This window comes from Daldinia loculata (genome assembly GCF_022478755.1).
Source record: "Daldinia loculata strain CBS 113971 unplaced genomic scaffold F4817scaffold_12, whole genome shotgun sequence".
Taxonomy (NCBI): Eukaryota; Fungi; Ascomycota; class Sordariomycetes; order Xylariales; family Hypoxylaceae; genus Daldinia; species Daldinia loculata.
Genome location: NW_026054866.1, coordinates 506102 through 528106, shown reverse-complemented (window position 1 = coordinate 528106; position 22005 = coordinate 506102). Strand labels below are relative to the sequence as shown.

The 22005-nt window shown below is 47.2% G+C and overlaps 7 protein-coding genes across 7 annotated transcripts; 4 read left to right on the top strand and 3 right to left on the bottom strand.

Moving 5' to 3' along the window:
* Window positions 1-542: 542 nt before the first annotated feature.
* On the bottom strand, window positions 543-3788 carry F4817DRAFT_331566 (natural resistance-associated macrophage protein). The gene is made up of 4 exons (XM_049302541.1): window positions 2937-3788; window positions 2615-2853; window positions 2256-2564; window positions 543-2118 (listed from the first exon to the last, which is right to left on the bottom strand). The coding sequence occupies exons 1-4, from the start codon at window positions 3331-3333 to the stop codon at window positions 1255-1257; spliced, it is 1809 nt and encodes a 602-aa protein (XP_049161147.1). The 5' UTR covers window positions 3334-3788; the 3' UTR covers window positions 543-1254.
* Window positions 3789-4064: 276 nt separating this feature from the next.
* F4817DRAFT_331564 (phospholipid methyltransferase) lies at window positions 4065-5786 on the bottom strand. The gene is made up of 4 exons (XM_049302540.1): window positions 5456-5786; window positions 5364-5403; window positions 5263-5279; window positions 4065-5176 (listed from the first exon to the last, which is right to left on the bottom strand). Exons 1-4 carry the CDS (start codon window positions 5514-5516, stop codon window positions 4659-4661), a joined length of 636 nt encoding a protein of 211 aa, XP_049161146.1. The 5' UTR covers window positions 5517-5786; the 3' UTR covers window positions 4065-4658.
* Window positions 5787-5884: 98 nt separating this feature from the next.
* On the bottom strand, window positions 5885-8575 carry F4817DRAFT_331561 (RXT2-like protein). The gene is made up of 4 exons (XM_049302539.1): window positions 7880-8575; window positions 7703-7824; window positions 7474-7636; window positions 5885-7413 (listed from the first exon to the last, which is right to left on the bottom strand). Exons 1-4 carry the CDS (start codon window positions 7950-7952, stop codon window positions 6257-6259), a joined length of 1515 nt encoding a protein of 504 aa, XP_049161145.1. The 5' UTR covers window positions 7953-8575; the 3' UTR covers window positions 5885-6256.
* An 89-nt stretch (window positions 8576-8664) lies between these two features.
* On the top strand, window positions 8665-13123 carry F4817DRAFT_331560 (Gryzun, putative trafficking through golgi-domain-containing protein). The gene is made up of 4 exons (XM_049302538.1): window positions 8665-8813; window positions 8872-9264; window positions 9342-10887; window positions 10942-13123. Exons 2-4 carry the CDS (start codon window positions 8992-8994, stop codon window positions 12924-12926), a joined length of 3804 nt encoding a protein of 1267 aa, XP_049161144.1. The 5' UTR covers window positions 8665-8813; window positions 8872-8991; the 3' UTR covers window positions 12927-13123.
* Window positions 13124-13198: 75 nt separating this feature from the next.
* On the top strand, window positions 13199-15450 carry F4817DRAFT_331557 (Metallo-hydrolase/oxidoreductase). Its single transcript, XM_049302537.1, has 2 exons — window positions 13199-14117; window positions 14183-15450. Exons 1-2 carry the CDS (start codon window positions 13843-13845, stop codon window positions 15213-15215), a joined length of 1308 nt encoding a protein of 435 aa, XP_049161143.1. The 5' UTR covers window positions 13199-13842; the 3' UTR covers window positions 15216-15450.
* A 536-nt stretch (window positions 15451-15986) lies between these two features.
* On the top strand, window positions 15987-17959 carry F4817DRAFT_357470 (uncharacterized protein; the record flags this gene model as incomplete). Its single annotated transcript, XM_049305925.1, has 3 exons — window positions 15987-16013; window positions 16265-16955; window positions 17022-17959. The coding sequence occupies 3 exons, from the start codon at window positions 15987-15989 to the stop codon at window positions 17957-17959; spliced, it is 1656 nt and encodes a 551-aa protein (XP_049161142.1).
* A 1582-nt stretch (window positions 17960-19541) lies between these two features.
* On the top strand, window positions 19542-20652 carry F4817DRAFT_357469 (nicotinamide mononucleotide adenylyl transferase; the record flags this gene model as incomplete). Its single annotated transcript, XM_049305924.1, has 4 exons — window positions 19542-19786; window positions 19893-19998; window positions 20147-20460; window positions 20544-20652. The coding sequence occupies 4 exons, from the start codon at window positions 19542-19544 to the stop codon at window positions 20650-20652; spliced, it is 774 nt and encodes a 257-aa protein (XP_049161141.1).
* Between the last annotated feature and the right edge of the window lie 1353 nt (window positions 20653-22005).

Genomic DNA, 22005 nt, shown 5'->3' with positions numbered 1-22005 from the left:
ACATACTCGAACCACAGATTTCGATTCCAAAGTTGCTGCCTAAATACTGGCGCCGCTACCGTGGTGTTTTGTTTTGTTTCTGTTCCTTTCGCAAAAACACGCCGCCAGCTAGGAAAGCCCGGCTTACTACTCCCGTCCAAGTCGTCCTTCGCCAATGATGCCAATGATGCTAGTCCCCATCCCGCGTTTTCGGGCAAGTAGTTTGGCTCGACATCTTACTCTACATACCTGAGGTACATATACTACCAAAGTACATGGGGGGCTCCGCGGCACCGCCCTATGCGAAGGATTGGCGTGTCCCCCCTTCTCTTTAAGCTTGCATTATTTATATATAAAATAAAACATCGCTAGCCCTGATATATATATATATATATATATATATATATATATATATATACCACTGTAAGCCGGCTGCAGTAGTAGGTAGTCAATCTCGCTCCGTCGACTCAAAGCACTCCAACTTCCGAATTGAATACACATATATTTTCATCCCCTCATTTGGAATCCTGAACGTCCGGTGGCCTTGCTTTACATTTGCTAATCAGACCATAGGGCTACGTTACATGCGCTATCTGCTAGGTGACTTCTAGAATAGCTATGCTACCCTTTTATAATTAGAGTTGTATTTGTTTATGCCCGTCGTGAATATAATTGATCATTTGACTTTTTTGGAGGTATACTGCAGTCGGTATACTATGCAAATACTATTCGGGTAACTAACGTTAAATCCTAAAGTGCTTACATGTGTTGGGTTAGGTACTTTTGAGATCCGTAGGGCTGGTATCAAGATTAGGTTATATGTGTGTGCATAACATGAAACATACGAGTCTAAAATTAGACTCGGGCAACGGTCCGAGCCGGAAATGGAGGATGGTCCGGGATAATCGGGAACAACTCAAACACTCTTTCGCTGAATTGGGAAATTACTTATTCCATGACACGTGCAACTTCAATTCAATATCTCCGTCTGACTGCGTCAAGTCATACTTCTTAATATCTTCTAAAACAGCATTCCAAAATATAAGTTAAGTCGAAAGAAACAGATTACCGCAAACGCTCACGTCGAGAGCGGTAGCTGGATGTGCATGTAACATGCAGAATATGCAAGTCACCGCCACAGAGATTTATACCGAGAACAATACCAAGAGAGATTCGACCCCGAATTGATTCCTCAAATGCGCAAACCATTGATCTTGACTGGAATTTGGCATTTCTGTCCACAGAATGGTATCGGGCTGATAGGATATTCATTGACTATGCGTCGCCGAGACCGAGCAACACAAGGTTCGCCACGTTCATGGCCACCATTATAAGCCAGATGATGCCGGCGAGCACGGAGATATACCAGGGATTAGCCATCATGGTCGGGCTACCTCCATTCGCAGGACCGAGCTCACCCTCGCTAGCACTGATATTAAGGGTATTGCCGTTGATGATGAACGTGTCTTTTCCTTCAGTCTTGTATCTGGCATGTCCCGGCTGAGCTGTCATGTACTTGTTGAAGCAAGTGAACCAGATAAGCGGCGCGCTGACGAACGGCAAGACGACGCTCAGCGCGACTTGACTCCCATTAAGAGCGGCATTGAGTTTCTCCCGCCCTGCGGCGCCGGCGATAATAATACTCGGCGTGATGGAGATGGATCGCGTAACAAGACGTCGAAGCCATGGCTTCATCTTCCAGTTCAGCGCACCCTCGCATATCATTTGCCCAGAGATTGTGCACACAATACCCGCCGAGATACCAGAGAACAGTAGCGCGAGAGCAAAGATCGTCCCTGCACCCGGGCTGATACTTTGCACGAGCAGATCATGAATTCCGAAAATGTCAGCCTCCAGAGCATCAGGGTTTTGATAAAGACTGGCTCCTGCCACGATAAGAATAGCGCTATTCACGAAGAGGGCGAACGTGAAGAGGGAAAGGGACACTTCAGCATATGAGTATTTTAGCGAGTGTTTAATGGCTGAAAGACTAGGAACGTAGTATGTCTTCTCTCCTATCTTATCGTCCATGGTGCTGTTAGCAGCAGATGGTGGAGGAAGTAGACCACGCTTAGTGTCATAGTCTTTGAGGCGACTCTGTACTATGCCGGAGCCCAGGTATAACGAGTGGGGCATTACCTACAACCTTGTTAGTGATCTCACTTAAGAGCATAGTTAAGCTGGGTAGGAATATTGTAAGAGGTCGGTATAGTGTTGTACAGGGTAGGGAGGGGTACGTAGAAGCGTAATAAGAGGCTATAAGAAGATGCACATACAGTAGCACCTAGAATACCACAGGCCTGGAACAAACCCGAAGACTGTGTTATGGAATCGTTCGGTACGTAGCCTAGGAAGACTTCACCAACGGATGTATCCTCTATAAGCGAGAGCTGAATGCAGAAGCAGACAACAACAGCCAGGACGAGGAACATCACAAAACATTCGAACATCCGAAGTCCTCTAATAGAATCATTAGGTCTATAGAAGAAGAGAATAACCATTACGTCTAAGATGGATAGAGCGCAACCGGCAACGAGGGGTAGCTTGGGTATGAGCAGGTTCAACCCAATAGCGGTACCAATAACCTATCATTGATTAGCCAACCTATAATATATCCTGAATAGTATAGTCTTACCTCTGCAATGTCAGTTGCGATAATGGCAGCTTCGGCCAAAAAATACAAAAAATAATTAAGCCATCTAGGTAAGAAAGCCCGGCAAGCTTCAGCCAGGTTGAGTCCCGTGACGGTTCCCAGCTTGATAGAGAGGCATTGCAAGAAGATGGCGAAAAGATTGCTCATCAAAATAATAAAAAGCAGACGAAATTGATTTTCAGCGCCTGCACTGATGTCGGTGGAATAGTTTCCAGGGTCGACTAGGGATTGGTCCAAGTTAGCAAATGGGTCCCTCATATATATAAGTGTACAATCGAGGATGAACAAAAGATCGACGACATACTATACGCTACAGCGACCAGAAAACCAGGTCCGACAAACTTGCCAAAGGTGACGACGGTTTGACACACGCGCTGCCAAAAAGACTGCTTCTGCGATGCAATCGAACCGCCGTCGTTGTCCTGGTTGGTTGCCCTCCCAGGTATCTGACCAATCGTACGACGCGCAATGGTCAGATTCGATGCGCTACCATCAGGGTCCTCCTCGACGGCAGGCGGCACGCGATCGGCCACGGGCTGTCCAGAGTCGTCCATACTCCTCGAGTTGTCGCCTCTGTGCTCTCTGGCATTCGCTATGCCGTTGAGGTCTTGGTTGGTGACGAGGTCGTTCGAGAAAGCGTTCGGGCTCTGGTTGAGCCCTTCGCCCTCGTACGGCTCGTCCGTCCGCGACGTCTGGTTCATGATGGTCGAACCGAACCACGCTCGCTAGGGGCCCCGGTAAAAAAAAGGGGACCACAAGAACTTTCTCGCAAGCACCTTGTTTTCTATTCCTTTTTCTCCTTAGTCCATAACCACGTTTTTTGTTATTTCTTTTTATTTTGGCAAGAAAGGTTTCTTGTCGAAAGAACACAAAGAATTAAATGTGTATCGTTTGTGAGTCTAGCAGAAGAGGATGATGATAATATACGTAGATCTTTACTATGGGACGGGTGTTAACGGTATCGGAAGAAGGAAACCTAAAAAAGGTTGTAAGGTGGCAACCGGCTCCAGAGGTTAAGTACTTAATTGTACGAACTGATTTGTCGACGATTCGTTGCTTCTATGTATTTGATCTGTTTGAACTAGGAATGCACGCCAGGGGGGTGTTCTCCACCTATACCCCGGAATTTAGCGTAAGAGTTACAGCAGTTACAAACTAAGGAAAAGTATGGAAGCTGTGGGCTCATACTCACATCTTTATGCCTTGTACTTGCGTCTTGTAGTAGTATTGTAGTTGGTTGGTCACTTTTAGGGTGCATCATGGATATAAACTCATCACGATTTCTTCCGTATCACGGTCTGATCCCGGCACCCTTCAACCCGAGACCGTGCCGGATTACATACATATGTGGTTCCTCTTCGGCAGATGTTAAAAAATGATACGGATTTAATATCTGGTATAGTATTCACTCCTTTCTCCCGGAGTGACTACCGTTATATTTAACTGTACCTTTGTTCCCCAGTTCGCCTTTATTTGAACTTTCTAGCATGTGCACATACATGTGTGGAGGCTGGAAAGGAAAAGATGAGAGCTAGTTGGTTCTTGGTATTGAGTCCCAATGCTTGGATTGGAAGAAATTCGTAGAAAAAAGGCTTGTGGTTGAGTAAAATCGGATATCACAAGCCATATCACGGCATTAGCTAGCCGAGAAGCATCTAAGACATGCAAGCAACTTCGACTTAACTAGTTATTATAGAGCTCTTCTAGATTGCTCTCGCTTAATACAGTCTCTTCGCAATTGATCATCCTATTTCTCCTCAACCCATCTAGCTTGTGCTCCCTTTTCCAACGCCATATCCGCCATGCAAACGCCTCTAGGTGTGTCGCTGAATACACCGCCGTGCCAATTTCCCACGCTCATACGTACCTTAGCATCATAGGGACCATCCCGGTTCATAGGTATTCAGCCACCCGTTGGCCCACCTTGTAGCCGGTTTCCGGTTTCCGGTTTCGGGCGAGTCTCGGTAAATGTCGGTATGGCCTATGCATGCCGAGTGCTTACCCAGCCAGTCAAACCAGTCACAAATCATTGCGACTTCTTGCTGCCTGTCCCCGCCGCAGCACGCTCTTTTTCCCTCTTCGCATATATTCCAGCCGTGAACGGGTTTTCGTATTTTAAAGCGATCTGGTAGACAACAAAAACCCAAGCCGTCAGTAGAATACCAGCTGGCTTGCCGTATAATAGCGCTGTGCCGAGGAAGCTGCAGGTCGAGCCGTTATACATGGGTGCATCTGTGATGTTGAAGGGGAAGCCCGTGATGATGTCATCCATCAATATTCCGAAATAATCTCCCAAGAACGTGCCCGTAATACCCAACGCCCAGGTCGAGGATATAACCAGGATATTTCCGACAGCAAGCAGTCCATATGCCAGATATTTCACCTCATCCAGCTCGAGTAAAGGGTAGGAAGGTTGATGGCGCAGGGCACGCTCGTATAAGAAGTCGCGCACCAGACCAAGGGAGAAGATCGTGAGAGCTAACCCATAGCAGGCAGCTTGCGAATGTCCGCCAAAAAGCTTGGTGAGTGTCTTGTTATGGTACTCTATTTAAATGTTAGTCATAGTACAATGGAAAGAGATATGACCTAGGTGAAGTAAGGAGGTAGCGTTGAAACCGGGATGGACTGACCTCGTCGAGCTACGATGCTATAGTTCCTGTTAGCATATCCACCCTCCAAAGCTCTATAGCTAGGCGTCTAATGGGGTGGATGTTTCAAATCTGCGACTTACTTCCAGAATAGCGGGTTAAAAGCGATCGCAAGGGCAGAAACTAATCTTGTTAGCATATGTATCGTTTGCGACATTGCTTTACTTCAACATACGGTATAGGCTCTTCTGGTTCAGGTCGACCAGCTTGGTCACAGCAGGATCTAGGGGCGCCATAGCTGAAGCTCGTACTAGCTGCAGTTGATGTATAAAACAAAATAATAAAATAATACTTATGATGTTATAATATCATGGTATTATGATATTGTGTAAGTGGTGATGACGTTGGGGTTGGGAAACCTTTAATATGTTTACGAAAGCAAAGAACGTGGCCTGGGGAAACTAGGTTTTGTGGAATTAGAATTATTGGAGCCAAGTCTTTTCTTTTTTTGCTGGTCTTGTAAAACAATGTATTTTCATCCCGCTTTGCCCACAGCTTCGCCAGGCAGCCCAGGGTAATACTAGGTAGGTATGGTCAAACCCCGGCTCCCGATAACTTAATCGATCCGATCGGAACGCACGTGCATCATTGGGCCTTTTGCATTGTGGCCTTCCTCGACTTTACATTGTAACTTTAGTTAACTATATTAAGTAGTACCATTTACTTCCATCAACCAACAACTGACGACCGAGCTCAGGACATCATACAAGTATAATTTATACTACTATCTACCTTATAGCAATCCCGAGATCATTGCTTTCTACTTTCAGGCTTCACATTATAATCGACGTAATTCCCGTTTGATGAGAATATGCTGACGCCATAAGGTACGGAGTCTAGTAGGTAAGAAAAGGTTATGTTGAGACCTTTTTCTCATTCCATTTATGGATTGGACTACTACCAACCATCTCTCGCCGGGTATCCGATAACTAAAAAGTTCATCACACAAGCCTCCTCTCCCTTCCTTTAGCTATCATCATCTCCGAGTCCTTGTCTTTTTGGTTGGCTGTGCCGTATCCTCTTCTTCTTCGTCGGCACCTTTCTTTAAGTCATCTTCTAAGCCCCATTCCTCTTTATCATACCAGTCCTCTCCATCCGACATATCACGGTTTGGTCCAACATGGGCCTCATACTTAGACCACTGTAAGACTGTCTTCCGCATCCTGTCTGCCCGAAGGAGTCCTTCGTATAATCGCTTTGCTCCGCGACATACTTCTTCCTGCTTCTGCACATATAGTTGCAATAGTCGTCGCATATCCTCTGCTTCTGCCTCTGGAATTCCGAGATCTCTATCGGGCCGAGCTGATCGAGGATGTAAGAAGAGGGGGTGGATAGGTGTTTCCTCCGTGAATACCGACATCACCGACACTGCCCGGCTACCCTCATTTTCAGCTTCCTCGCCAACCTGACTATGATGGACTGCCTTATCAACTTGTCCTTGTCCGGCCGACGCAGCGCTATCTGCCGCTAATCCACTTGTAGATTCTGTAGAGTGCGTTTCCTTGGCCCCGTTGATACTGATACCAGCCACTGTGTCTTGCTGAGTGTCGGTTGCGTTCACTCCCGTCTCCTTTTCTTCTAGCTCGTTTAGTGCTAACCCTAAAGCGTTACCCTCTATATTTTGTTTCTGCCCTTCAGCAGCATTGACCGTGGCAGTCTGCATTGTTGTTGGCTCGGGTGCATTTGTATCAGCGTCTTTTGGTGGTTCAGCGTCAATCATCGTAGTATCATCATCAGGCTTTGTCCCGTTAGCTATTGCCTCGGCGGATCCTGCAGAAACGTCTTCATTCCCCGTGGCCGCAGTATTTTTGTTGGCCTTCGTTCGTGTGTCTTCTAGCGGGAGCACGTTGGTGTCCGACTTGACAGACCCTTGTGGTTGACTATTCGAATCCATATAGTCGTCACGATACAGTTCGATATCGTTAGGACCAAGCATTATGTCGCAGGGGGCCCAGATATGATCTCCCACTAGCTTTGTCTGTAGGTGTTTAACCCTCCAAAGCGCGGCGTTCTCCTTGTGCATGATATTGCAGGCTTGCTTCGTTAAGTCTGTGAGCGTTTTTGTACTATAAGGTCGCGATAAGGTAGGGTGTGTAGGAAGATCGGTAACAGAGGTGAGAGGCGCGAGGATGTCTGCAAAAAAGACCGATTATTAGCAACTGTGGATGGATTGGGTTGGGTGTGGTAACCAACTTTCGAGTCGCACGTTGGCGTACGGATTGAACTCGGCTGCTGCGTCGGCAACGTCTTGGATATATTCTTGATCATCATCGCTATCGATTTCGTAACCTTCGTCGTCAATAAGAACTGGGTTTCGACTAATGATCGCTCTTTGGTAACCAGCGTGGTTAACGATCTATGAAGTCAACTTCGGTTAGATACTATCCACCGCGAATCATCTCAGAAAGTATGGCACACTGACCTCCTTATATACTTCAGGCCCCGAGGGCGGTGCTAACTGTCCCTCGTGGACAAACCTAGCCCTCTTCATTAATTTGTGCCCCCGATTACCATGGTAGGGTATTTCAGAATCGGAATCGGATTCTACCAGACCAGTACGTCAGCGACTAACACGCAGCATTTCTACGAAGGAGCTTACCATATGCCTTGCGCTTTCGCGCCTTCTTCATTGCCGCAATGGTCTCAGAGAAGAGAACTTGTTGGGAAGTCATTGCGATCGTAAACCTTTGTAGTCGGCTACAATGTGCAAGAGCTGAGTATGTTCCCGCAATGGCCCAGCGCCGCCAGCTTTGGTAGCCTTAATAAATAAAATAATGGCAACGTCGAGCTATCAATGATAGTAATAGCGTATAAGCTTGCCTCCTTTGACAATATTTTTGGCACAAAGGGTGGAATAGCGTGTCTGTCGGTCGCAGAATCGGAATGGCGAGATAGGTAGAGGCTAATCGAAAATGGGATGCTGAGATGGTTGAATTAAACAGGTCCTAGGAGTATTATGAAGGTGTAGGTGAATCGTTAGGCGTTGTAGTCGAGCTCCTTAAACAATATAATGTCGAAATGTGTTGCGACTGCGGGAAATTGTAAAAGAACTGCGGAAGAAGACTTCAAGTTTCGTAACGACACGACTAGAGCTGGGACAAGGCTGCTGCCCGCAGTGCGCGCATGGGTTCACCAATCAAGATAACGGTGTTCCCTGACATGTACGAAGTACCTAGGTAGATACATATTGTGTACATATGTAATGTACCTACCGCGCTGTAGCGCCATGCAATCAAAAATGGAAAAGATGATCAAACCTTACAAGGCCAGCTCGGTAGGAATTGGTTGGTGACGGTGTTAGGTAAGGAAATCGGCACAAGTAAGCCACCAGGGTCCGACTAGTTAAATGGCCCCACCTTAATGTAATATTGTATGGTACCTTTACCTGTGTGAGGTCACTGAAGCTTTGAATTCGATATCTGCTGGAACAATAATCACAACCTCTATTATATGCGACAATGGGCCACGATATTTATCTACACATTTAAATCGCCTGAATATAACCGTGATCCGTGTGTCGAGTGCCTCGTTGAGTACTACTACCTATTCAACTCGACTTAAGAGTCCCTGGAACTAATTACATACCCATAGAATAATGATCTGAGTCGACTAGAAACCCACATTGAACCGATCGTACTCTGGTATGACATTTCCTGATCCGTTCGTATAAGCGAACACCAATGTCTTTCGAGCCCCTCTCCTACTAGACCAATGGACGACTTTCCAGCGGGTAGCCTGGACCATAATGTCCCATTCCTCGTCGTCTCTGGCCTAGGCAATGCTTCTTCTACTACGAAGTCTTCTCTAGCCGATCCCAGCTTAAGGGAACAGGGCATTCTCGTTCGATCAGAGCTACCCCCTATAGAGAGCCGGGAGTCAAAGATCATCCTTCGCTGCATCCAAGAGAAGGACGCCACTGACCTACCATGGAACTCTCGAGACGCGTCGAGGAAATACAAGTTCAAGATTGACACTGTTGGGAGGGTATGTCCATGCCCCATAGAGTTATCCCTACGGCATGTTGGGTGGCTATAAGAGACGAATCTGACTTCGACTCTTAGGAATTCCTGCTGCCGCCTCGCCGTGCACGCCTTCCTGATAATTTCGAGGCGCCTTTATCACCACTTGTTCTACATTCTCCATTTTCACCCCTCAGTCCGGGTTCTAGCCTATACCCAGACGGCTTAATAGATACACAGTGGCTTAAGAAACACCAGGACCTCGTACCCAGTGTTTATTTGGCTTTTTATAGCTTGACCTCGGACCCTACCCTTGCGACCCTACACGACAACCAGCTTAAGGCAGACATAAATGCTGTCAAGAATGTCATTGGGCAATCTGGTTACAAATGTCGCTTCGTTGCGGTTATCCTTAGCGACCAGTCGCCAAGCTCCATAGGCCAGTTTCAAGAAAGACTAGATAATATTAGGAGGAGCACAGGGTTGGACCCAAAAACCTCGCTTTTTGTCCTGCCTACCCAGCGTACTGTAGTAGAGCTAGAGAACGCAGTAGACAACGTACTGACTGCGGTATTTGACCAAGCGATCGAGTACTATCGCGATCTCGGTAGACATTCTCGCAAAAAGAGAGGAAGGGGAATTGCGCCGCAGCCGACTATTCCTCCTACTACCGGTACTTCTCATACATTGTCACTTCAGGGTTGGAACGTGCGTTATGATTTTAAAACTGCCGTCTTCGCCGAGTTCCGTCAAGAAATAGATGTTGCTTTGCGTTCCTACGAGCAAGCATACGATACTCTTCTCGGTGTCGATGTTCTCGAAACCATTCCTGGATGGAATCCTAGGTTCAACGATGCTCGGCTCCTAGCTGATATAATAGCTATCCGAGTCTTGAAATGTTTACTATGGGCCGGACAAAGTACTGCCGCCGTTAGGAGGTGGCAAGCGCATCACGATAGAATACTTGATTTGGTCGATCGAAGGGGTCGAGGGACGCAAAACTATGGGTGGAAAGCCTGGCAAGCGAGATGGAATACGGTTATGGCCAATCTGATTGAAAGAGTCCAGTTCCCTGAGTTGGAACCGTCCAGTACCCTACCCTACCGCCCTCCCGAAAAGAGTCTGTCAGCAGAGCGTTTGCACCCATGGGAGCTTCTTCACCATCAGGGTTACTGGTACCGGATAGCTGCACGACACCTTTCCTATAGACGAAAGTTGGCGTGGTCTATACCCGAAGAGGACCGCAAGCCGCCAGATGCGTCTTCGCCGTCGCAGTCGAACAAGACCTACAGCTATGACACATACATGTGCCCGGAACCTCACGAGGAGTTTCCTTTAGAAGGAACGGGTGTGAATCATAACCAGCTGATCTTCAATCACCTAATGTTAGCACACAACGAGTTCCAGAAGCGACATCAAATTCGGACCTCGGCGGAGCTGGCGCTCGAGTGCTGTAAAGAATTAGAGAGGATGCAGGAGTGGAGAAAAATCTTAAAAATCCTGACGCCTCTGTGGAGAGACATGTCTTACCGTACAGAAGGCTGGTGGGATATCATGGAAGCTTTCAGTTGGACTTTAAGGGGTGCAGCGGTAGAAGTCGGCCACAAGAACCTCATTGTTGCTATTGACTGGGAACTCTTAAACAAGGGTAAGCAGCACTGACTACAAAAACTAGCAGGTTAGAAGTTAACGTCTATTATAGGTTTCTCTAGGCGACCTGGTTGGCATTACGATATAACGAAGTCTTTGGATGGTGTATCTACAGAGAACCATCCTGTTATAGAAATCGGCGACGAGCATGTAACATCATTCCTACATGCTTCATTTATTTTCAAAAATGATGAGGGGAAGGCTGGGCAAAGTTGCCCAACCCAACTTTCAATTACGTCCAACTCCTTCCCAGATGCTGCACCGGTGGTGTTGGAGAGGATTCGAATTGAATTCGACGGCAGCTTACATACAATATACTTGAGGCACAAAGCTAGTGATAATCAGGCACCTTCATCTTCAAAGCCACGAGTGTCGAAAGTGGCTTTAGTCGAGACGGAGAGCAGTGATGATGACGATTCTGATGATGATTCTGAATCGAACGCCGAGACAACCCCTACAGTTCTACTGGAGGGAACAGACGATTTAACGTTATTACCGGGCCAAACACGAGTTTTTGAAATGGACGTCCCATTACGAGAACCAGGTGACGCCAGAGCGTCTTCGGTACAGGTTTCAGTAGCACCGGAAGCTTTCACCCTCAGATATATGATTAGGCTCCGAGAAACCAACCAGGTTGGCCTGTGGCATTCGCAAACATCTGCGAGGAAGAAGGTCACACGGACGAATCCGCACAAAATCAAAGTCCTCCCAAGGCCTCCAAAAATGGAGGTTAGACTTGTCAATATGCTCGAGCAATATTATGCAAGCGAACATATCCCGCTTGAGTTGGAGATACTTAACGAAGAAGATGCGGATGCCAATACTAAATTGGATATAGCCTTATATGGGCAAGATGTCCCTGGCTACGCAGTGCAGATTGAAGATGGCGCAGAAAAGACTAGTAATGCTGGTGTGGAAGAATCGAGGCTTGACGGAATCTCAGTTGGGACGATACCGAATTCTCAGTCTTCAAAAGCTAAGATTACCATTGACCCGGTTGATGGACCCATAGTGCTTGAATTGATAGTGAGAGCACGGTATCATCTTGTGTCGGATCCGGGGACACCGATCATCCAACAAGCAACATACCAAGTCAATATTGTTAACCCCTTCGAAGCAAGTTATGATCTATCTCCTCGGCTACATTCCGAGTGGCCAAGCTACTTCAACCCCGAAGACATCCAAGACCCATCTGAGGGAGACGAAGTCGTCCGCCGGCCTAGAGGACTGGTACAGAAATGGTCTCTCGCCACCCGGTACGCTTCATTTGCACATGAAGATCTAGCTATACTAGATCTGGACGTCAACATTCTCTCTACACAAGGGAATGTAAGCTGCAAGGCGTCCAAGGGCCAACCGCCCGTGACAGACGGAGCGGTTATTAGTCCCAAAACGATCGAGGAAGCACAGTTTGAGCTCATCGCCCAGAAATTTGACCTAGATGACCGGTCACCGGCAACGGCGGATCTTGCTTTCATCGTCAAGTGGCGCCGGCTCACGTCCCCAAAAGACACAGTGAACACTACAGTCCTACCACTTCCGCGATTCTTCGTCACAGTCTCCGAACCGCGCGTCCTAGCTAGCGTATCTTACTACTCACCACCTAACCCATCCACCACCTCCTCTTCCTCCTCTTCCAACCCCCCACTTCAACTACTCTTCCTAGACATCACGATCGAGAACCCGTCGTCGCATTTCCTGACGTTCGGGCTGGTGATGGAGCCGAGCGACGAGTTCGCGTTCTCGGGCGCTAAGACCACGACGCTAAACGTGCTACCCGTCGCGCGCAGGTCCGTGACTTATAGGTTGCTCCCGCTCGTTAGGGGCGCGTGGATACGGCCGACGCTTGTGGTTAGAGATAAGTACTTCCAGAAGGTGTTGAAGATCATCCCGACGGAGGGCATGAAGAGTGATAAGGAGGGGGTGTTGGTTTGGGTGCCGCCTGAGGAGGAGGTGGAAGGGGATGAAGAGGGTGAGGGTGAGGATGAGGATGATGGCGAGGATAGCAAGAGTGAAGAGACTGGGGAGGGGACTTAGAATGGGTGGATGGATGGATGGGTTTTTGTAGTAACGCCGGTAATTGGAATGAAGTATATGTGATTTTGTAGGTGTTGGTCTAGAAGAATTGATATGTCAGTGCTTGTGGCAGTTTGTCCTAGACATAATTATGGCCGTTCACATTGTGCATGTTGGGAGTTAATTTTATTAAGACATGATCTCTAACTCGTTGGCTGTATTTTGCATATACTATCAGGCTACTTCCTAGAACCGTGAAGCGATATCTTATTAAGTAAACCCAACCGTAGGCTCTCTGGTTTATAGATAACTACTAAAGTAACTAATAATAACTAGCTATGACGAACTATACTCTATGCCGGTAGCCTCTAACTATCAGTTCTTAAGTTTTGCTTGATTCGCATTCGCATCAAGTCACTTACAAAACGCGGAATAACAGACTTATCCCGATAGAAGCATGCCACGACGGGCTAAACCCCTACATACCTAGCTACATAAAGTCTAAGAAAACCCCAGTTATAGCCTGCGGGGTGGACTGTAGCACCTTTCGACGGCGAATTTCGGATTCGCCTGACTAGATGTTCAGCTTGAAATACTCCGATACGGCCGTCCTTACTAGTAGGATTTATCGGATTCAAAATTGGACCGCTAGTCCGAAACTTTCTTCATATGGAGGTCATCTAGGATAGTCTAGGTAGCTTAAACACGTACGTTAGCTGACACGATATGCCTAAATAGGTGACGCGCCGGAGATGCGCCACTCTGCGTTAAGGGTTAAATCCAACCTTACATTAACTCCGGGTCGAGCTGAAGAGATCTAATTTTCATATGAAAGGCGATGCTGAGTGAGAAGTTACATGACTACAATTTTTAAATCCCATATAGATATCTAGCGCGTCTGACCTCTTGGTCTTTCCCCTACCATTTTCGCCATCCCATGATTTTCTTTTCCCGAGTTCTCTTTAGAAGAGGACCTGCGATATCCCCGACACGATTCCCCAAGATGGCCTCGACAGGAGGAGCTGCTGTCGCCTTCTCAATGGCAACGTATTATAGTACCGTCACGTTGCGCCCGCCGCAACCAACTGAAGCGCGAGAATTCGACTCCAAAGCTCACCATGTTAAAAATCGCCATGGCGAGACTGTGAAATTCCGGAACCCGCATCCTTCGTTCTCTTTCCCCGGCCAACTACAAATACTGGAGATGACAGTGTGCGTTTCCAGGCGATTATATCATTACCGTAGTCTTTGACTTGGCTAACTTTAGGAGTATATAGAAAAGCGCTTACTGGTACATTAAATTGGCCGAAGCCGAGCACTGAGGATAAACTTGTTCAAGTGATAAAACCAGAATTTCTACCAACGCGCACGTCATCTTCAAAGCTCCGCGCCACTTGGCTGGGCCACTCTTGCTACTACGTAGAGTACCCGTCAGGGCTACGCGTGCTATTTGACCCTGTCTTCGAAGACTGCTGCACACCTGTCAACCTTTCTAGGTTTAAGAGGTATACCGAGCCACCATGTAGCATCGCCGATTTGCCTTTCGTCGACGCCGTTGTTATTAGCCATAGCCACTACGACCACTTATCATACCCGTCCGCCAAAGAGATCCAGCAACATCATCCTAATGCGCACTTCTTCGTCGGGCTAGGGTTGGAGAAATGGTTCAAGGAGGGCGGATTCAATAACGTGACGGAGTTAGATTGGTGGCAAGAGGCAGAAATAACATTAACGCCGCAATCTGGTAAGGGCGAGGCGGAGACGAAGAGCGCGAGTAGTTCAGACCTGCCAGGGCCAATTAGTGCGAAGATATTCTGTCTTCCCTGCCAACACGCCTCCGGCAGAGGCATCCTGGATCAAAACAGCACGCTATGGGCATCATGGGCCGTTACCTCAGGCGAACCAGCCAAATCCGTCTGGTTCGGCGGCGATACCGGCTACCGCGCTGTACCCAAAGTACCCGAAGGCGCAGATGACTACGGCCCAGAGTACCAACACCTACCCGTGTGTCCCCAGTTCCGAGAGATCGGCTCGAAATTCGGCTCGTTCGACCTCGGCCTCATCCCCATCGGCGCGTACCACCCGCGACATCTGTTCTCGGGCGTGCACGCCAACCCATACGACGCCGTGGAGATCTTCACCGATACCAAGTGCAAGCGAGCGATGGCGGTCCATTGGGGCACTTGGGTGCTGACGGCTGAGCCGGTGCTGGAGCCCCCGCAGTTGCTGAAGGAGGCGTTGAAGCGGAAGGGGTTGGCGGAGACGGGGGTCTTTGATACGTGTAGTATTGGTGAGAGTCGCGAGTTTTGAGACGCTTGGGTAGTTGTCTTGCTCCCCGACAAAGGGATTTCGACGTGTTTTACTACATGTTTACTTATACAATATTGTATGTATATGCGGGCAAAGGAAGTAGAATATGGCGTTTGGAGTGGTGGTAGAATAAATCAGGCTGGGGGAATAGAAACCTTTTATGATATACGATTCTAGATTACAATCTTCTCTCGAAATAGAAATAAGGTCAAAAGGGCCGGTATAAATTACATGCAAATGTTACACACACTATCAATCTACATGTACATATGTACAACATGCGGGAATGCGCTAGTGACGGCATCGAGGTTGCACCAGACGGCTAACCTTAGCACCGGGCCGGGAATCAGCAGGTCATTTGGGCAGTTACCACCTAATCGCTAATCTGCCACTGCCACTGCCACCCGTAACCCGCTACATTTCCGTGGTAACATACACCTCATGTACCTACTTAACAAATCTTCCCGACGGAAATTCGGCGCAACCAATAAAAGACGAGCGTGTGATTCACGTTTCCCGTCTTAACTTGTGCATTGCAAACGCGAGAGTCATTCACAACGGCCAACGCATAAGTCAACCGCCAACGTATCTCCTTTACTTTACAACGCTTTATAATGCATCAACGACGGGCTCAATTCTTTTGGTTGTATAGTTCCGGTCTCTCCCAGTTTTTCCCGCTATAGGAACATTATGTATCTGTAGCCTGACTTCAGATCTCTTGGGTACATATTCATTTTGACGATAAGGACATATTGCGTTCTAGTATTTATTATGAGCGATCACAGTAAGAAGTTACTGGTAAGTGTTTTTCCTATTCCTAGTATCAGGCTTTGCGCATTTGTAAAAATACAAATGCGTCTTTGTGCCGTGTCTGGTCTAGGTGGTCCGCGCTGAGTTACAAAGACCGAGTCAAATAACTCAAAAATCATAATATCATAATATCTATGATGCGCCAGAATACTATTTACGATTATACAGCTTTACCAATAGTATCTCCTCGTCATCTAGCATCTACACCTGGTTTCAACATGGCTAACGGATAAACCAAGGACGAGCTCCGGTCTCTCTTGGATGAGACTACTATTCTGTCCATCTCCAGTGATTATAACTTGGAAGATCCTAAGGAATTTGCTGCTGCGCGACAAGTCCTACTGACAATTTCTAAGGATGTGGAAGCAGAAGAAGCTACTGGCTTCAATCCGAGCGGTCTGGGTGTCGATGATATTGTAGATATCAATCCCTCAAACCAGGATGATGACGCGGAGGCCGCTGGCGCAACTAGTAGCGACATGAAGAGTGTTGACGGCTTCACTGTCACAACAGAGAGCTCCATACCCCCAAGTCTTGTATCCTCGGGGTCGTCGAAAACGTCCACCCTTGAGAACCCCGGGTTTCTCCATGTAGACATATTTGACGACCTTACGGACAGTGAGAAGGAAGAGCAGCTCATTCAGATGTTCGTCTCCCTTAAGCCCATCGATGTGAAGTTGTCTCTGCAGAAGTCGAAGGGTAATGCGAGCCTCGCTATTGACGAACTCCTCAACCTGCAATGGCTTGAGCAGACCGGTCAACGTCCTAAAGGGGTCGATGGCTTTTATGTATCTGATGATGACAACATTCCGAATAGGAGGAAGAAGAAAGGCAGAAAGAAGAAGAAAGTGGCTAAGGTGACGTCACCCAAACATGCCGATTCGGAAAATACATTTCAGGAAGCAAGCGACGGCGATACTGTACAGAGTGGTGAGAAGCCGAATACTTAAAGACGATAACTAGTTCATCGAGCTCGTATCTAACTGATATCTACAGCGGAGCATATTGCACTCATATCTGACAAGCTTAATCTACCATCTTCAGAGGTAACAAGCATCTACCAACACCATAACGCCTCCCTTGGAGCTACTGTAGTCAAAATTCTGGACAATTATATTGTTATGGGTATATCATCATCAGATCCCCATTTATTGTCTGACGTCCAGCAGGAGATGGGTAGATTTCCCTGGGTACCTTATGAGTACGTCAAAGCCACATTCGAGGTCTGCTCAACGCAGAGCGATGCTATAAGCATTATCCGTATATTGGCGGATCACTTTGAGAAGCCGGTATATTTGAAATACGATGTACCATACAGTGTGGTAGCATCAGGCTCCGAGGAAATTGATATGCCTGAACCTACGAAAGCGTCGAATTCGAGGCAATCACCAAGATCTCCTATAGCTACCCGTTCGCCAACAGTTGATCTGCCCATGCGGGCTTCAACCCGTCCAGGGAATCTTCAAGCTGCCGCAGCTGTCTCGAAGACAATTGCCGAGTCAAGAAACCACTCATTATCGTCAGCTGCGTCAGCCTTCAAGAAGGGCAGATCTGACCCTCTATTTAGACAAGCCGGCGCGTACTACGCTGAACGTTCCCAGCAACAATACACGAGCTACCGGCAAGCTACTAGTGTCGAGGCGAATCGCCATGTCGATCAACAGAGCACAGAAGACAAGATCGATCTCCACGGCGTCACGGTGCAGGATGGCGTCGAGATTGCCCTGGATCGAGTATCGAGATGGTGGCGAAACCTCGGTGAGGAGCGAGTGCGGAAAGCGAAGATGAATGGGCTTACCGTCGTTACTGGCATTGGTAAACACTCTTCAGATGGGAGGTCGCCATTGCGCATTAACGTTATTAAGACGCTCATCGCTGATGGTTGGAAAGTTCAGATACAAACTGGGTCGTGCCTCATCACGGGAAGACAGTAGATACCACAGCTATAAGTCACTTCCTAATGAGATGATGCTCCGTTCTACCGAAATGGCTTCTTAGGCACGCAAAGACATGCATTAGCATTGAGGTCACTGTGCAGAGTACATGTCATACTGCAACGAAAGAACATTGAACATTGGCGGTGTTTCAAGGCCGAGGATCACAGGGATATAGATGATCAATCGTTGTTGCAATAGAAAGAAGATATCTAAAGCTTGATGATTTCATCTGAACTTATCTGCTACTGCTGGACCATGCAATAATTTATCTATTTCTATTGCATTTGTGGTTGATGTGAATATGAATTGGATGTAAGACAAGTTTAGTTATGAGTCTGACAAGGCAATGGCTTGTTTCAGTGTAGAATGGTAACAAATGGAGTAGGGGTCTTGTCAGATAGATCCGCGGCAACACAAAGACATGTATAAGCCACTTTGTAACTGACATAAGGCTATATTGAGAATCAATAATCGACCTTGTGTATATCTAGCTAAGGAAGTCAGAGATAATTCTAGAACAGTAGATTAAGTTTATTCATAAGATGCTTTTCATAATTAACAAGCCGAGATGGTTGTCTATTATATAAGATAACAAGCAGAATAGTCTTAGTTAGGAGGCCTTAAATGTACGTACGTAATATGCATTGCGTGACAGACCAAGAATATTGGCAACTTCATAAAGGCTCACCCCGCAAAATACACTGTGTCAGACTCAACCGGGGCTGAGACAACCTCCCAGGCAATGAGGCAGATACTAAAGCGGGCTGGTTAAGCGAGCGGATCTCGACCAAAATTGAGACTGTTCCTCGATCATAATGATAGCCTTTTATTACAAACTGTTACTGATGCTGCCTGGTTCATTCCTAGGCAGTAGTTTAGAATTAAAATAATAGAGTTCTTAGGTAGCAGAAAGGTATATGAAAAAAAGTGCCTTTGGTCGGACTATGTATGTTCTGTTTAGTTAAAAGTTGAAGCAGTTTCTCACGTGGGGAAATTAACAAAGGTTTAATTATCCTACTAGAAGCAATTGGAAGTCACATATCAATAGAATGTACCGGCTACATAAAATTAATACGGGCACTTACAAATACAGGCTTTTTTAGTCCAACAGTTATGCCGGGCAGCGGCCGACCACGGCCGCGACTGGCACTGAACTAGGTGGCTAAGTAAGGCAAGGACCCTCCAAGTCGCAACTTAATAAGAAGCAGTAGTCACATAAAGTCACATAAGTCACAAGAGTACCTAACCTACCTCTTATCCTAGGCAAGGCCCACCTAGACTTCCTTTGATCAACAACTCCCGTTCCCAACCGGACCAGCTTTACCAACTACATACCTGCCTACATACCTACCTACATAAACCATACATCTCATCTACCATACACGAAGACCTTCGTTTTTAATTCTTCATATTTAATTAGAAACCCACTCGATCTCTGCATCGATTCTACGTTCGTACCATCCTTGCGATATTCCGAAGAAAACAATAATCAAGTTTTGGAGTACGAATCATTCCGTAATACTTATCGACAATGACGGACAACGCCGCCGCGGGGCCAGCGCCGCAGGCAGCATCAACTATGACGCTGGAAAACTACAGATTCCCATCCCACCGGCTCTTGCGACAGCAGAGAACACCCGACCGTACTCCGTTGGTGCTCGTCGCTTGCGGTAGTTTCTCTCCCATCACCTACCTTCATCTTCGCATGTTCGAGATGGCCAACGACTACGCTCGCATAAATACCCAGTACGAGGTTGTAGGAGGCTACCTCAGCCCCGTATCCGACGCATATAAAAAGGCTGGCCTGGCAGAGGCGCACCACAGGTACGCAAATAATAACTCCATTTTGACACACCTGAGCACCGTTCCCAATCTTATAGCTTATTCTACTGGGGCAATTGATGTACTAACATTCGGGGTCATTTAACAGAGTGCGCATGTGTGAATTAGCAGCAGAAGAGACATCAAGTTGGCTGATGGTCGATCCGTGGGAGGCTATTCAGCCCGAATACACGCCGACTGCCAAGGTGCTAGATGTGAGTATATACTGGACCTTCTAATTTCTTGTATTGGCATGTCCCACAACACATGAATTCATTCGTAAGGGTCTAATGAAACAATCGTTGCCACTCGGTCCGATCCCCGATATCGCTTGTGAACAGTTGCTGACTCGAATTGTTACAGCACTTCGAACACGAAATCAACCACAATCTAGGCGGTGTTTTATCCGAGGATGGTAAATCTCGAAAGCCGGCCAAGATCATGCTGCTTGCGGGCGCAGATCTCATCGGCACCATGTCTACTCCCGGCGTATGGGCCGAAAAGGATCTTGCCCACATCTTGGGTAACTACGGCGCCATGATCGTCGAGAGGAGCGGGACGGACATTGATGAGGCGCTCGGCAACCTGAAGCAGTGGGAAGATAACATTCACGTTCTCACGCAGATGATACAGAACAACGTGAGCAGTACTAAGATTAGGCTCTTCCTTAAGAGGGAGTGAGTATACCCTATACCCTTGGTTCCATATTTCTTGAAACCCGAAACCATCATGAAGCAGGTCAACTAATGAGATGCTACAGTATGAGTGTACAATATTTGATTCCAGCAACTGTTATTCAGTACATCGACCAGCACAAGCTTTACACCGACAACGACGAGGCGAAGTCCAAAGGCAAGGAAAAGCAATAAGTGGTGAAGTGAATAGGCTTTATCGCTTTCGGATTTTGAATAATTATGTGTTTGAATCTGCAACTACGTCATGGTCGCACTTGATGAAGATCGGGTTCGGTATCGCGCAGGATGTGGTGGCTTGTATTTCTTGCTTTTTCCAGCATCTTGTACGATCAGAAGACGGACACGCGAGTTGGTCCGACACGCAACGGTTGCAGAGCTCAAGCCACGGAAGCTGAAATCTGCGGGGGGCGCATCTAGGGGGCATACGTACTCCGAAGCCAGACCAGGGCAGCTTTCAGCCAAGGCCCAAGGGGAATTACGGATGAGGGGCAGAAGAGGGGCTTTCTCTATTCGAAAATGGCAACGTCCTTTTGCCCTTTTGCCCCCACATTCGCTAACAAGGAACCCGATTTGGTATTTCCGATGGAGTGTTCGGTCGTGACCACGCATCGTGTACCACAAGAGATATGCATATTCCCGACAGCTTCGAGACGCTGACTCATGGGGCATCCCGCGTCAGCTTCGTCGTTTTTTCAGTTTTCTTTTTTCTTTCGTCTTTTATTCGGGATGCGGGAATTTTACTGCGCGACCTCGTTAGCGGTTAGAGATGATATCCGTTACTTAACGTACTCATAGCATAGAGTGTACATACGCACAGTACGGTATAGTACGGTGCTGCAATTCGAATTTATCGGGTCGGCTGATGGCCCTGACATCTCACTCACTTATTCGCTATGTACATTATGATATACATAGGTACCTAGTATTATTCCTAGGTTTTTTTGGTGATCTGTGTGTATTTTGCTAGAGCGTATTTTATGTACTTGATACATACAAAACTAATTCACTGTCCGTCGAATTTAGGATGCGACGTATGTATGCACAGATCCGCCTCATCACGTTCCTAATCCAAAGTCATGGACAGGCAGACAAAACCTTAACACGAGCTCGGATGTACCTACAAGGTTCCATAATAGTGAGAGAGTAGGTACATGGTACATAGGATTCGTAGAATGCGAAACTCTAGATCGGATAGCTACCTAAGTTACGGACAGATCTCCTAACGCCGATAATAAGCTTCTTGCTATCCCCGGACTTAACTTTTGTATAGGGTACGTGCGCGTCCGTAAGCGTGCGTGTATGTAGGTATCCCTACGCTCCGCGGTACCCGGACCGATCTGAGCGTGGAATGGGCTCGGGGTTGGTGTCCTTTGTGGGAAGCTGTTTACATAAGTTCTGTGGGCAGCTGTCTTAAGTTTGGCGGCAAGTGTCTAAGGTTGGTTGGCGGTTTGTTTGGTTTCAGCTGGCGGAAGGGTGGCAGAAAAGGGATGTGCACCTGTCGGTGTAATTGAGTTGTTGTTGGTTGAC

Bases quoted from the DNA above. Each gene is read 5' to 3' on its own strand.
- F4817DRAFT_331566 (XM_049302541.1), bottom strand. From the start codon at position 3,333: ATGAACCAGACGTCGCGGACGGACGAGCCGTACGAGGGCGAAGGGCTC. The intron at 2,854-2,936 runs GTATGTCGTCGA...ACCAATCCCTAG, and splicing joins TCTGGTCGCTGTAGCGTATA to TCGACCCTGGAAACTATTCC. The intron at 2,119-2,255 runs GTATGTGCATCT...ACAAGGTTGTAG, and splicing joins GTGGTATTCTAGGTGCTACT to GTAATGCCCCACTCGTTATA.
- F4817DRAFT_331564 (XM_049302540.1), bottom strand. From the start codon at position 5,516: ATGGCGCCCCTAGATCCTGCTGTGACCAAGCTGGTCGACCTGAACCAG. The intron at 5,404-5,455 runs GTATGTTGAAGT...TAACAAGATTAG, and splicing joins GAACCAGAAGAGCCTATACC to TTTCTGCCCTTGCGATCGCT.
- F4817DRAFT_331561 (XM_049302539.1), bottom strand. From the start codon at position 7,952: ATGACTTCCCAACAAGTTCTCTTCTCTGAGACCATTGCGGCAATGAAG. The intron at 7,825-7,879 runs GTAAGCTCCTTC...CTGGTCTGGTAG, and splicing joins GCGAAAGCGCAAGGCATATG to AATCCGATTCCGATTCTGAA. The intron at 7,414-7,473 runs GTTGGTTACCAC...TCTTTTTTGCAG, and splicing joins CGCCAACGTGCGACTCGAAA to ACATCCTCGCGCCTCTCACC.
- F4817DRAFT_331560 (XM_049302538.1), top strand. From the start codon at position 8,992: ATGGACGACTTTCCAGCGGGTAGCCTGGACCATAATGTCCCATTCCTC. The intron at 9,265-9,341 runs GTATGTCCATGC...TTCGACTCTTAG, and splicing joins AGATTGACACTGTTGGGAGG to GAATTCCTGCTGCCGCCTCG. The intron at 10,888-10,941 runs GTAAGCAGCACT...CGTCTATTATAG, and splicing joins CTGGGAACTCTTAAACAAGG to GTTTCTCTAGGCGACCTGGT.
- F4817DRAFT_331557 (XM_049302537.1), top strand. From the start codon at position 13,843: ATGATTTTCTTTTCCCGAGTTCTCTTTAGAAGAGGACCTGCGATATCC. The intron at 14,118-14,182 runs GTGCGTTTCCAG...AGGAGTATATAG, and splicing joins CAAATACTGGAGATGACAGT to AAAAGCGCTTACTGGTACAT.